The sequence below is a fragment of the Echiichthys vipera genome (assembly GCF_963691815.1).
Source record: "Echiichthys vipera genome assembly, chromosome: 5".
Taxonomy (NCBI): domain Eukaryota; kingdom Metazoa; phylum Chordata; class Actinopteri; order Perciformes; family Trachinidae; genus Echiichthys; species Echiichthys vipera.
Genome location: NC_139830.1, coordinates 5,879,007 through 5,894,809, shown reverse-complemented (window position 1 = coordinate 5,894,809; position 15,803 = coordinate 5,879,007). Strand labels below are relative to the sequence as shown.

Sequence of the window (15,803 nt, the reverse complement as noted above, 5' to 3'; positions counted from 1 at the left end):
CTAACATGGAGTGGATGGGACTTGTGACCTATCGACCAAGCACACACGTTCATGCATACACCCACACACACAACCTCACAGTCTTGACCTACATGCCACATTTCTGCCTCTCAGGGAGAAAAACGACCAACCAGCCAACTAAGCTGTAGAGCGAGCTATAGAGCTGCAGTTTGTCCCTAAAAAGTTGGATTGAATTTGACCTTGAGCCTCTTTTTTTCCACACAAGGTAACATCCGGAACACAGAGAAGCTGTGCTTCGACCGACAGCAGCAGTACGAGATCCAGGTGACGGCCTGGGACTGCGGCCAGAAGAGAGCCCTGCACAGCGTCCCTGTCCGCATTGACGTCAAGCCTGTCTGCAAGCCTGGTTGGCAAGGTGGGCTGTCATTAAAAAAATTATGTGTGCAGTGGTTTCAGGCAGTTCTGACTGAGCACTCTTTATACATCCAGAAGCACAGATTCAATTATTTGTGTGTGATTTCTTACGTTTGTTCAATATGTGCGCCCAGCTGTATTGTACAGCACATGCACAAGGATGGAGCTTGAAGTAAGAGCTGTTTCTCTTCATGCAAATAGAAACACAGATGTGATTATTTGCATGTCCTTACTTCAACGTGCACGCTTTACCTTTGTCTGTGTGGCACTTGCTGTCGTCTGTATACCTTATTTTTCTCAATTTGTGCTTATCAAACTGCTCTCTCTTGTGTCTCTCGACCTACCTTTCTATATATCTCTGTCTTTTCCTATCCAGGCCCCGCTCTCTCTCTCCATCTGTCTCTCCTTCCTTCCCTGAGGAATTGGCCTGTCAAGTTTAGCTGGCGTGATCAACAGCACTTTACTAAGAGCACCGTGACACAGACAACACGGCTCTTAGCACATCAGAAAGTAGTCATGGCAGCCTTAACAAGGCACAAAGTAATGCAAAGACAAGTGTCTGCGTTGAATGCTACAACAACAATAGCGCAGACAGCACTCGGGATGAATGCAGACGCAATTTACACTTGTCAGAGAGGGCAGCGGCTCATGAGATGAAAGAGGAACACATGCAGGGTGCGGCTTCACATGGAACAATGTGCAATCTGTGTTTTTCTGTCATTAACAAGGTGATTCATGTGCTGGATTCCTTTGGCGTCCAGCCATTTATCGTCCCGCAGGACACTCGTGTTAGCGCGATTGGTGATAAACAGCAGTAAATGAGCACCCTGGCAGCAGCTCAGTGGCAGCTACTGAACCCTGCAAATACTAAGTTGTTGGCTCATATTCAGTCTTGCAATCTGTGTTTTCTCAAAACAGTGGCTGTGGTTTTAGATATATTTTCATGTTTCTGATCTGAGGCAGACATTTTCAAGCACAAGGTCGAGATCTTAAAACAAGACGGAAAGAGCAAAATCAATTCATTTTGCACCAAGAAAATAAATGATTCAAGAAATGTCTTGAATCCCTTAACATAAGTGTCTAGCTCCCTGAATAATTTCCAAACATGGGTTCTTTGCAGTGCAGTAACAGCTTTAGCATTTTATGATTCAGAGGAATTAACATCACCAAATCAAACAAGAAAAAAAGAAACAATGAAAGAAAAAAGGATAAAACTTCCGCCCCTTTGTTCTCAACTTCAAAATTAGTACATTTAAGTAGTACAGAGTCACTGTGGCAGCACTCGGCAGCATGCTGTGTAGCAGGGTTTCATGTGATGCCAAGGGGCAAAGTTTCAAACAAGGATGGTTGCAAGTGAAATCTCAAACTATTACAAGATGTACAATAAAATGCACTACAGACACACAAGAGAGCAGGCTTCACAAAGAAATGTGCACACAGTCGACACAGATATACACGTACACCCTACATTTTCTCAAAGATGCCCATATTCTACAGTTGCCGTGGGAATATGTGCATGTTTAATGACTGCGCAAAACACACATACATTGACACACAAACACACAGAGCCAGGGCTGCTCTGGGTGTACAGAGTGACATTAACTCCCTCTCTAGGCTCTCGGCGATAATCCTGTCTTTGAAGCCTATTTGCAATAATATTTTTGTGAGTGCATTTTTTTTTTTTTTTCAAATTAGGATTTTCAGCACCCGATTATAGCAAGAAGATACACAAATACACACAAGCGCAGATACGCTCTCCCCCGATGAAAGGGCAGCCATCCCTATGAGCGTTGTTTGGCAGCATGGATGAAGGGAAGGATGGAGAGGGAGAAGTAAATGGCATGGCCACAGATCAAGGGGTATTTAATAGAGCTAGTGGTTGTTGTATTAAAGGCCGGCTACTGTGGGAATGTCGAAGATACACATAAACACACACACACACACACACACACACACACACACAAAGGATTTGCTTTTTCCCGGTAAAAAAAAACAGTAATCTGTCTGTTCAAATTAGCTATGGTCCCTGGCTCTGGGCAGCAGAGCTCAGTTGTGTGTGTCTCTCGTGACCAGTCACATACCCTCACTTGGTTGTGGAACCTCTACTGACAAGTAGTGCCTGATTACCCGCACGCACACACACAGGTGTCTTGTGCTCCATGACCATATGAACTTTTTCTTTTCAACTTTTATTCTACTTTAGTAACATATACAACCACACTACTTCCTTTGATTAAAACAATGTAACACTGACTGAGGAGCAATACTACTTTATAATGAGTACTCTTGTTTTTTTACTTCCCTCTACTAAGTAGTATAGTATAGTAACATTAACTCCATTACATTTGCTCAATTCACTTTTTTGAGTAAATGTCAGGGGTTGCCCGCAAGTGTAGCCGCACTGTCGCCTCACGGCCTGAGGTCCGGGTTGGAGCTGGGCGGGGGCCCTTTTGTGTGGAGTTTGCCTGTTCTCCCTGTATCTACATGGGTTTTCTCTGGGTTCTCCGGCTTCATCCCACCATCCAAAGACATACAGGTGTTACGTCGATTCCAAATTGCCCGTATGTATGAACGGTTGTCTGGCTCAATGTGTCAACCCTGGCGTCCTGTTTATTTATCGTTTTGCATTCATGATCTATTGAGCGGTCCCTGGTTATCCAACCGCGGCCCCGCCTCCACATGACTCTGGACCACTTGCCTTGATGATGATTTGTGAATTGATTTGGCCTAAAAAAAAATACTACATAAAGACACTGGCTACTACTGCTCCCAAGGTCAACAATGCTTGATTACTATTGGTTCATATCAGCTACATTTTAGTTGTTGATGGCTTCGTATTTCCTTAATTTCCAATCCTCTTAACATGCCATTAGTGTCATATAGTGAACAGTTAGTGTGGTGTCCTGGCTCTGGGATGGTCAGCACAGACGAACACGGAAACTAAATAATAAATGTTTTTTTCCTGCTAGTCTACGATCGTTTCGAACTTTTAAAACTAGTTTGGCTGTCTCCTATCTTGTTTTCTCATTTCTCTTTCCTGCCCTCCACACAGAAACACACAAACGAACACACACACTAGAAAAACTAATGGACAGAAGGAAAGATAAGTGTGAGGCTTCTTCTCTTCATTCGATGGGATGGTTATCAGTTTTATTTGGTGTGATACAGTTTGTTTCTAACACAACAACAGACACTTTGACAGAAGGCTTCAGCGGTCAATCTTTCAGCCTGCAGGCCTGAGAACAGCGGTTTGAGAAAACAAACTGGAAGAGAGCTTCTGTTTTCATGTTTCCGTCGATGTGGTGAAACATATAGGCTCTCAGAAAAGTAAGGAGATAAGCTACCCAATTTAAGACATTACACACATAAGACATGTAATTGTATGTAATGTATTTAATTATGTATATATAAAACAAGTAGTTAACATAAGGACGGTTACAGTGACGACGAGCACCAAACACAAAGAAGGCTACAGCAACTGTGAGAAGTATTTCAGGTATTTGGTCATTAACCAAAATAGTGGACAAAATGAAAGTTGATGATGGCCATAATTAACAACAGTTAAAAGTTCACCAAAGGGATCATATATTGAGACATTTCAGTGAAATCAATCAAAAAAATAAAACCTCCACAAAATGGATTCAAATAGACAATGTTTCCATCCAACTTGGGTGGCTAATTTTTCTGCAGTTGGTCAGCTGTTGGATTGAAATGCAGCAATTCATCCAACATTGGTTCAGATATTCCAGTCTGGACTTAAGTGGTCAATGTATTCTTAAAATTGTATATCTTACAAAACAGTGAACGGAAGTTGACCGCAAGATGGGCCGGAAGTGGAACGCAAAGTTGATCACCCAATGACTGTCGTTAAGACTCAATAGAGCACTAACGAAGTCGAAACCAACTTCCCACCAACGACTGCCACTCTAACGACGGTCGTTGGCACTTGGAGCACAAGGGGTCCCAGTGACATCATCGGCCTTGTGAGAGGTTAAATACCTGGATCTCCACACCAGCTAGTTGGACCAGTCCCAGGCTGGTCAGATGCGTACATGAACTGATGAAGCCTGGTTGTGGTATGGATTTGGCTCATGTACCAAAGCTATGTGACCAGTTTTAGCTTATAACATGTGATGGTTAGAGGCATGAAAACTACTTGGTTAGGATTAGAAAATAGGTTGTGGTTTTGTATAGTACTTCCGGGACATGAGCAGCAACAGGAAACGGACCTTGCTCACTTGGGTGAAAATGTTTTGGGACCCATCCACCACTCCAATTAGCCTCCTAAAGCGGAGATTCGCTGTCTTATACTACGTCTCCTGCTTGCAATACGTGGCATACATACACAATTCATTCATGGATTTCCTTAACTATTGTTTCTGTTACGGGAAGTTTTCAAAGGCAGAAATGTCGGAAAATCGAATTGTCCCATTGAATCTCAATGTGCTCTCCTCACCTATAAAGTACGAGCCAGAGCCATTCTGTTGTGTGTGTCCTCTAAAACAGGTGGTGTAGTCACATACACACACGCAAACATGCACACACACACACACACACACACACACACACACACACTGGGACTTGCAATTATCCCTCAGCATTTAAAGTTTCTCATTGTGCAACTCAAAAGAAGTAATTTTTTGGCATGAATTTAAAGCTGGCTATCCCAAATGCAAATCCATGCAAATGCTCACATTTGTTGAGCTTATACTTAAACGCACCGATGATGATGTTCAGAGCGGGTCTTACATAATTAAGCATGATAAGGTCCATGTAGGGAGAAGGTCAGGGTCCTGGATGGGTCACACAAACACAGGACTTTCACCCAAGAGATGTTTGACATTTGTGTCGCGTTCAAGTCCTGTGTGCCCTGTGAGTGGCTTTGAACACACTTATTTTTACTCTACCCTCTATCTTTTTCTTACCCTAACCCTAACCAAGTAAGGGCACACACAGCTTATCATCCTTGAATGACAGATTGATGCACAAAAAAATGAAATCTGCATATTCATAGCCATCCTTTGTGTGTTGAGTATGGCTCTGAGACTTGAGAACGTGTGTGTCCATGTACTTGTGTGTGTGTGGTGGGTACACAGGTGCCTGAGCATGCTGTTATACCTCCAAACAGCACCAAATTAAAACTGACCTTGTGGATACTTTTAGTCAAGGCAATTAGTCCTAACTTCAGGTTTCTGCAAACTCAGGGAATAATTTGAGCAACTAAAAGCACTAACATCATGATTTATGCACAATTTTGGGCCTGTCAATTTCCAGGTTAGGATTGCCACTGAAAATGCTGTATGCAAAGCCTCAGCCTTAATGAAGCCCATTTGGTAACAACTCTGAAGTGAGGATTAAGATGTAGAGACACAGAGAGATGGATGTTGTGATTTACTCTCAAACATGGGGCTATTTAACTTAACAGCTAGTTTAATCTAAATGTCCAGTGCAAAGAAAAGGCTGTCACAGGTGTGAAGAGTGACCGATGAACACAGGTGGAACCACTCGTGCTAAGGAACACACAAAACCTAAGGGCGCACTCACACTGTCCTTCCGCAACGCGCCCCGGGCTTTAGGGTACTTGTCCCCCCTCCCTCTCCCCCTGCGCCCCAGGCCCGTTTGCACTCACACTGCCTGGGCCTCGCGCAAATGCTTCTTGCTGTCCATACGTCATCACGCCGTAACACGTCACACGCATTGATTGACGTCATCGCGATGCGTCGCTTTGTTTACAAATCTTTCCATAGACCTCTGAGTTTTTGTGCGTCTTGTCGACTGTTTTTGAATATTTTCATCCGACCAAATCGGCAGTAAACACTCCACCTCCGCATCACACCAACGTGAACCTTTCACCACCATTGTTGTTGTTGTTAAATGTCCACGCATGGTCCGTCCTTCTAATTTCTATGTCCGAACAGGCGCACATAAATGACGTCAGAACCGCTGTAGGCGTCGTGCTCGTGCTCGTGCTCGTGCTCGTACACGTGCAAACGTGCTTTAGAAAAGCCCACCTCTCTCAGACTGGCCGTGGACGGCCAGCTGGCCGCAGTTATGGGCGGAGCGGGTGCACTCACACTGCTCAAACGCACTAGGCTTGACCCGAAAAACCGGTTTTGGCGCGGTGCGGAAGGACAGTGTGAGTGCGCCCTTAAACACTTTTAGAGGACAAAGAAACATAACTGAGCTTCACTGTGACTTTGGCAGTGACGCAGTTATACATCATGTTTAATCTGCACTGTTTCCATCCATGTTAGCAGTCTTCTTCTGCTGTGTTTCTTGCTCTGGAAATGTTTGACAAATATAAAACCTTAAATGATGTAAAATTCACAATACGAAGAGTAATAATTGCTTTGTTTGCACCATCCACGCTAAGGTTGGTGGCATTTCCCTGCATATAATATTTTCTGTGTCTCATATAACTGCTTGTTTGTTGCAAAACCTCACCTGAGTGAGTCAGGAAGTGACGATCCTGCTATGTTGATCTGAACGGCCATATCTGTTCTGCTGACGTTTTTTATCTAATGTTTTAACACACCATGTCAATAGAATAATCATAAAGTCAGCTTAGTCAACTGTATGCCTGATTCAGAACTCTCTATCTAATGTTTGCTAACATTAGCCAATATTAGCCCACATAAGCTATAGGTCATATCAGACCAATACAGCCTGTAGTAGTTTAATCCCTGAGTATATTGAATTGAGCAAAGGTGTGTTTTATTGCTTATGAGTTCAACTAAGAGGAAAAGTGTTCTCCAGTGCATGCTCCAATCAAAGAGAACACGTGAGAACCCCTCCTCTCAAACGCTTCTGATATAGTAAGGATACTAAAAACTGGATCTGTTTCGCATTTCCACCATAGACAGAACTCTGAAACGTAGTCGAGGTTGTTACCGGATGGTAACTATGTATCAGCTTGTTTTAAGTTTTTACATTTCCTCCTGCGTTGCTTTGGTGTGCGATGAAATGATCTGACAAAACCTTTCATTGCTCACTGCTCCATCTAGCACTCACTGTGTTTCCTCCTGACCGATGAGGCAGAGGAACATCCGCACTAATCCACAGGCTCCAATGTTTCTAGCTCCACCTTTTAGTATTGGATCAGTGGGCAAAGTACCCCTACAGACAGGTAACCAAACAACAAACAAGGCTGTAGTGACAGAGTGCAGTGTGTTAGCAGTAAAGTTGGTGGAGAGCCAACCTCAGATGGCTAGAGTACCTGAAGTCAGCGCAGTGTCTTAGGTAATTTCTCTCCTTGAGGCGGGGAGCTACATTTTCTGCTCGACTCTCGAGTATACTTATACTATCCAAGTGTGTGTGTGTGTGTGTGTGTGTGTGTGTGTGTGTGTGTGTGTGTGTGTGTCTGTGTGTGTGTGTGTGTCTGTGTGTGTCTGTGTGTGTGTGGCAGCCAATGGTCCTGATCTCTGATAAGAGGAGGAAGAGGATGATTTAAAAGGAGGAAAAAGAAAAAAATAAATGGCACAGCACTTCCCTTCCCCATTTCCTCTGCCCTCCTACTCCTCTCTTGCTTCCTCTCTAATCTTAGACTGAGGCTGTCTGGCTGCTGCTCCAGCACTTTCCATCCCATATCTGGTAGAAGCTTGTTTTCCCTTATTACTTTCACTGTTTCCTTTTTGCCTTTGTGTCCTGAGCTTTTTAATTTGTTCTTTTTTCTTCTTTCCTTGGCTTGATTATTTCTTACTTTCTTACCCTTCTCTCTTTTCTCATCTTGCTGCCTCGTTTATCAGTTCACCCCCATGTTGACATTTCTCTTATATTTCTCCACTTCTCTTTCTTCTCTTATCCATAGTTTGAAGTAGGAATCTACTTGTCCCCAGTGTAAATCACAGTCACTCGACTTCCTCTTACTCCACTTTTCACTGTTATTGCGTTACACCATCAAACACACACACACACACACACACACACACACACACACGCTGTCACAGAGATCAACCAGTTGAGCCCCCCTTCGCTCGTCCCTGGCTTCAGGCATAAGGGATGAATAGTTGCAGGAGTAAAAAGATAGAGAGGGCCTGACACCCTGGGTTTGCCTTATTGTGTCAGATGAGAGCAATTGTGTAGAAGAGGGAGGGAGAAAGACACCAAGACTGTGTTATTTGTTGCTTTTTGAAACAAGGATGTATGCACAAAATATATAATAAACACATACAAACAGGAAGTGGATCATGCACGCTTACACACTCACACACCCACCAACATATTGTCATGAACCGGTTCGTAGGATATCGTATGAGAAGTTCTGCACAAAAATTTGATATCAACCGCGGGACGGCATTGCACCGGAAGTGGACCGTGACAGTTGCTTTTGGTGTCGCTTAGGTTTAGGCACCAAAACTACCGTTATGGGACCAGTTTTAGCTTTTCAAAAGGTCAGAATCAGAATCCGCTTTAACAGCCAAGTATGCACACGTACATGGAATCTGACCTCGGTGAGTGTTCACTCTCTCAGACAAGTAGACACAATATAGACCCTAAGTACACATAGGTAAAAAATAATAATTATAAATGGGGACAAAAATACAATCCAGATGGCAAAAATAGACAGGCCCGTAAGTTATGGATATATACAATTTACAGTACATGTATGCAATATTAAGTATGGTGTTATATACAATTATACATATACCGTATAAAACAAATGTACAGAATGAACATGAGGAGGTAGATTTAAGAGGCAGTACAACAGATGAGCTGTTCAGTAGAGTGACAGCAGAGGGAAAAAGCTGTTTTTATGTCTGGTTTTGCTGGCGTACAGAGATCTGTAACGTCTGCCAGAGGGAGGGAGTTCAAAGAGACTGTGACCAAGGTCAGTGGGGTCTTCAGTAATTTTCCCATCCTGCTTTTTGGTTCTTGCAAGATACAAGTCCTGGAGGGAGGGCAGGGGGACACCAATGATTTTCTCAGCTGACCTGATGGTGCCCTGAAGTCTATGAATGTCTTTTTTGTGGCCGTACAAAACCAGACTGTAATAGATGTGTAGAGGATGGACTCAATGAATGCAGTGTAGAAGATGGACATAAGCTCCTGCCCCAGGCCGTGTTTCCTGAGCTGCCGTGAAAAGTACATCCTCTGCTGGGCCTTTGTGAGGATGGCTTTGGGGTTGGGCTCCCACTTCAGAGCTCGAGAGATGATGACTCCCAGAAACCTGATTGAGTCCACTATTGACACCTGCTTGCTGTTTGAAATTGTAAGGGGGGTCAGTGCTGGACGTGTTTCCTAAAGTCCACTATCATCTCCACAGTCTTTAGAGTGTTGAGCTCCAAATTGCAACTGGCTGCACCAGATTGCCAGCTGCTTAACTCCACGTCTGTAAGCCGAATCCTCATCCTGGATAAATCCAGTGGTGTCTTCTGTGTAAGGGTTAGTGTTAGGCAAGACAACAAAATGGTTAGCTTTAAAAAAAAAAAAAAAAAAAAGTTTGTGATTTGGCTTAGTACATCCAGGACATGAACGCCCTGTCCTGTGTTTTGGGACCAATCCACCACCACAACTTTCCTCCTGAAGCACAGATGTGTTGTCTTGTACTACGTCTCCTGCTTTTAATACTAGGAGTGCACACAAAATAAATAAGTGTAAAATTCACAAATTACTGCACCTGTGGTGAGAACAGCCTGCAGCCACACACCTACATCTGAGTGATCGCACCCCTTCAGTCCTTGTCTGTGTGCCTGTTGAGATAGGAGTTTCCTTTATAGTGCCACTGCAGTGTCAAGGCGACATTGAGCGATCATTCCAAAGACAAAGAGAGTGAAAGTAAAGCAGGGAGATGTGAGAGAGACAAAACAGCAGGGAGTGACTGAATAGGAGAGAGGAAGGCAGAGGGTAAGGGAAGAGATAATACATACATATTCATGTCTGGGGTAAAGGTTTTGCCCAGGGGAAAGACTTATGCAACGGACTATCATCAGGCGGGTGCTGCAGTCATGGAGACATATACATATATCGGACTGCTGGGATGTCGGTTTACTAGTGGATCTACAGTTACGGTCTGGCCCTCATCTATAGCTGTGAGCTTTGGAGTGACTTAAGAGCAACATGCTGGAAAACCTCCCTGTGGGGAGATCAGACCCTGGGGCAGTCGAGCTGCAGAGATTACAGTGTATATCCCAACTAGCCTCGGGATCCCTAGGGATCCCCTGTGAAGAGATAGAGGACGTGATGTCTTGAGTAGTCCGCTTAATCTGTTGCCATCATACGCAGGATGACAAGAGAAGGTGGAGAGCCTCAGAAAGCCCCTTTTTGGCTCCTTTTTTTAGCGATTCAGTTTCTCCACTCTAAAGACCCTAGATTAAATCGTCATTTTCACTCAATCCTCAAAGGGGGGGAAATAATAAGAGTTACACTAGACATGAAATTGGGGTATATTAGGAGGCTTCCCACGGAATCCGGCAGAATGAGAAATTATCCTATTAGAGCCTTTTATAAGACTATTGTAATAGAAATATGTTTCTGTCACCTCAGGTGCTGCACAGAACATTGGTTGTGATGACAGATGATTTTTATCACATTTCCGATGTTTTCAAACTTTCAAACATACTTCATATCTTATAAGTTGCCACTTCAACACTTTCAAAGTTGTACAGTCCTGTACAGACACAGTAAACATTCCTGCCTCTGTCACTGCCACAAGAAAAAAACAATGAGGGTAAAAAAGAAACAACACAAGCACTTAACTGCCCAGGAGTTTAACAAGCACATCAGTAACCCGAAAATGGCCTTACCCCGGTTTATGGAATGATGGGATTATTGAAGTTCTCCTCGTGTACATGAGCAGGGGTTGAATGGGAAAATGATGGAGTCACCCGACCTCCGGTACAGAAGGTGGCTCTCCGCCAACATACAGCTGGACTGAATACAGCTATTTTTCCGGTTCACCTTCGTCAAAATCACAAACAGCTGCCTTTTGGACGGAATTACGACCGAAATGCGTCTTCTTGGCAGTAAAGTTACTTGCCGTTGTGAAGTCCTCCCTCTGTTTGAAGGTAACGCTCTATTGTTGTTGTTTTCTGCGCTGTTGCTTCCTGGTTTCTTTCATTTTCGGGTTAAAAGCCACTGCTGCGGAGTGGGGGGCATGCGCAGACAAGAAACCCGATAATAATCCGAGAACGCTGTTTACATGCCCGAATAATTGGGGAACTGAAGGAGTTCTCTAGGTCTGTTAACCCGGGTATGAAAACTCCAATTTTACCCGGGGTATGGTGTTTACATGGGGTTTAAGAAACCGGGGTAAGCCCTTAACCTGAATATCATCAGGTTTTTAAAATGCATGTAAACGCATTGTGTGTAAGATCGGCGAGTTTCTTGCCAAATCTGGCAACGTCCCAAATCCTCATCCATCCTACAGAGAAATCTAGCAATCGCTTCTGGTGTTTTGGACACCACAAAAGAGTGATTCGTGATTTGTGATTCATGGTGATGCTCCCTCGTCCCAAAGAACTCACAGGCGGTCACTTTCTCACTAGATTTAGCTACTTCTCACACTTTTTAGCAATTTTATTTATAAAAAAGCGACTAGTGACCAATTTAGTGACTTATTCAGACCATCAGGGATCATGGAGAAATATATATGGTCGGCCTAATTCATTCTCATGCATGTCGCTCAGAGCACAGTTCAGTAAACACTCTATGGGTCTGTGTCTCTTCTCTCATGCAGCAGCACAAATGTTGTTATGTGACACCGCGGGTTTAAGGTTGGAGGTAGGGTGATGACGTCATCACTTAACAAAGTATGCGGTTTGGCCGTTCAGGCACCAGCGCTATAGGGGGCCCGGTTTCGAAAAGATTCCGTTTTCAGGCTCCGATAACGCCGGCTGCGTGTGGATGGTCAGCCTAAATGACACTAAAATGTTTCTCCGTATGGATGGGCCCTTAGTCTTGTTGACATTCAAGAGTAAGTTGTTGGGAGAACCCCTCCTCTCTCTAGATGCCTTCTCGTCATGAACATCCAGGAAGGAAGAAAGATTCCACACCCATCCACTTTTTGACTTGTTCTCACTTTTTTTTTCTCAGCCAACACCTTTCAAAGCCCTACATTTTTTCTGCTGCAAGCCATGTGGTCCGACAAAACAAGTAAGAGCTCCTTATCCCGAAGAAAAAAAAGAGTTGTTTCTTGTATGATGCACAAAGAGCGTGCATGAAAGCACCAAAATGAATGCTTCTGAAGGGGGGCATTGTGGGGTAAGGGAGAGAGAAGGACGGCCGGAAAAGAAGAGGAGAAATCAGAATGATAGTACTCACTGAAGGAGGAAGACGGAGAAGCACAGAGGTGGAGAGCAAAGGAAAGGAAGGAAAAGAGGAGCAAAGTGCTCTTTTAAATGGAAATTGGCTCTTCCACTGATGGCTGGGACGAGTAATGATGACCCCCCACCACCCACTACTTGAAAGTGGTGTCAGCATTTTTACATGCACAGAAACACACACACACACACACACACACACACACACACACACACACACACACACACACACACACACACACACACACACACACACTCACACACAATTTTCACACCATAATTCTACCCGTCCACACATCTACATACACGTTTAAAAGCATGCAAGAGCTTACTGATGACAAGCGCGCGCACACACTACACACACACACACACACTCACCCTCCAGAGATGGGGAACAGCGTGAAAGTGTGATGATGCATCATTTTCTTAAGCACCTCTATCCATCTTCCCGTCCTCACCAACTATGTACTTTTCACATCCTTCATTTAAGGAAGAGGTGGGCAACTTACCTCAGCTGTACAGTTTGTGGGTACCTAGGCAGCAGTGGGCACACCATGCATACTGTACACTGTGTGAGTCTCTGCATACAAACAAAACACAGAGATCACATGCGTGTCACTCTACATCCGAAGTTTTGCCATGTGCACAACATAGATGATAAGATTGTATACTGAAGCAGGTTTTTAAGGATTTCACTCAGGCAGTGCATCTTCCATAGATCAATGGTTAAGGAGGTGCCAGCGAAGTACAACTTCCCAATTTCAGCAGTCGGTTTTGACTCCAACTGTGAGACTCTCTGGACTCAACTCTTAAAATAGATAAATCCTCATTGGATGCACTACTATGCATGCAGTGTCTATAAAGGCCCCAATAAATGATGGTGTCCTAAATCCAGTTCTACCATAATCTGAATTATATAACAAAAGCACTTAAGATTATGTTAGGTTTCTAATTTAAAGTTTCATCCGGACATTAAAAGACAAAAGTGTTCATAGCCATTGCAAATACGCACAAATGCAGAGAAGGAAAACTGCCATCATACAGAGGGTGAGGCCTGATAGTGTTACACTTGGTTGTACACATAAAACATTATGGAAGTAATTGTCTTTTTACAAAAGAGCTTGAGATTGAAGGTCATGTATACTTTCTCAGTGATAATGCATTATTGTATTATATGTACAGTACTGTAGAGGATACTGAAGATTGTGAATTAAACGTAAACATTTAGATCATGATGAATATCTTGTCCTTATATTGATCCTTATATTTAACATTTTCATCTTTTCATATACAAGTTAACGCAAAGAAAAACTGCTCAGCTGCACACACACACTAACACACATACACACACACACCCGCGCGCACAAGGACACAAACTCTTATATAAAAGTGTCGTTTTATTTGATGATAAGAGCCCCCATGAGAAGTTTCTATTCCCACATGGTCGCTTTAATGCCTGCCTCGCTTCCTCTGCTTCTCGTATTCACAAAGAGAGAAACTCTTGGGCCCGCAGTGTGAGTTCTGTTCACAGGACTGCAGGCAAGTGCACAACTCAATAGAGACCAAATAGCTTGCTATTAAACCCACACTGCTTTTAAGAAAGCTGTACTTTCGCACAAGTCTGTGTGTTGCAGGGCCTATACATTGGTAGTGAGTGTACGGAGTGTGTTTGTAGTTTGTAGGCCTCGGGATCACATTTTGAAAGTATCTTCTGTGTGATTTTTGGACTTATTTTTAATATCTGTAAATGTATTTGCCCTGTTTTTACTGTCAGCGTATTAGGGAGCTTATGTTGCTTGTGTGGGTTAAAGCATCAGCAACAGCAGAGTCCTTTCAAATTGGAATCAAATATTTAGCAGGGACACAAATGTAGCTCAGTAGTGATTCTGCATATTTACAGGAATCACTGCTTTATACATGACAGCAGGCTATGAAAATAAACCCTTTAAAATGGCTGAGTATGCATTTAGACATGCAGACACATGGGACCAGTTCACTGAAATGTAAAGCTACAAACTGTTGTACTGTAGAGATGTTTAATGACCCTCACTCATACTATTATGATATGTTGACCTACTCACAAAATATCAAACAAGGCATGCTATCTACCAAGCAACAACACATGATCTGTGTTACTGAAGAGGAAAATGTACCCCTTTATTACTCACTAATCGATAGTTCCATGGCACAAAAATGATGATTTAGATTTCATTCATTCATCTTCAACCGCTTGTCCCTATCGGGGTCGCGGGGGGGCTGGAGCCGATCCCAGCTGACATCGGGCGTGAGGCGGGGTCCACCCTGGACAGGACACCCGTCTATCACAGGGCACATAGAGACAAACAACAATTCACACCTACGGGCAATTTAGAGTCACCAATTAACCTAACGTGTGCATTTCTTTGGACTGTGGGAAGAAACCAGAGAACCCGGATGACCCCATGCAGACACGGGGAGAACATGCAAACTCCACACAGAAGGGCCCCAGCTGGGATTCGAACCAGGAATCCTCTTGCTGTGAGGCGACAGTGCTAACCACCACCCCACAGTTTTGGATCAGTAGTACAACATTGTCAACATCAGCCAAATATACTTAAAGTATAAAAAATAACTGGTTGCTATAGTCACGTAAATGTGGGGTTAACAGTTTTCGCCCTGAAATGTGTTGGAGTTATTACAAAATAGCAATGGATTAAAATACTGAAGTAGAGTACCTTCAAGTTCTACTTACTAAAGTACTTGAGTAAAAAATATATATTTCTACTTCTGCAAGAATCAACCTTTTCCTGCATTTATCCACAGAATCGTGAAAAAGGTGTTCATTACAGAGTTTAGGAGAGCTTGAACGTCTTCCATAGAGTGAACCATTTCAACACACATAGAACAACGTGAATAGTGTCAGTGCCATTTTCTCAATTTCAGACAGCCGTCTGCCTCAGTGAAAAAACACAAGTTATCACAATGCCAGTATTGTACAGCCTGAGACTGTGTTATCTAACCAGCATAAGGTTCCTGTAGAATATATGTGGTATTAAATGAATCCACAATCGTGGAACCCATCGGCTATCGGACTGAAGACGATTCAGCCTCTGGTGGCAATGGAAAACCAGACCGCTTCCACTACCCAAATCTTGTCCTGTTGCCTCCAGATTCTGCAATCATATGCAGCAT

At 43.4% G+C, this 15,803-nt stretch overlaps 1 protein-coding gene across 1 annotated transcript in view; it reads left to right on the top strand.

Moving 5' to 3' along the window:
- LOC310947466 (calsyntenin-2-like) overlaps window positions 1-15,803 on the top strand; it is a gene marked incomplete at its 5' end in the record, with an annotated part of 259,328 nt that overhangs the window by 166,111 nt on the left and 77,414 nt on the right. Inside the window, one exon of the mRNA XM_083914254.1 lies at window positions 227-376. Within this exon, the coding sequence (XP_083770380.1) occupies window positions 227-376 (150 nt within the window). The remainder of the gene's footprint in view (window positions 1-226; window positions 377-15,803) is intronic.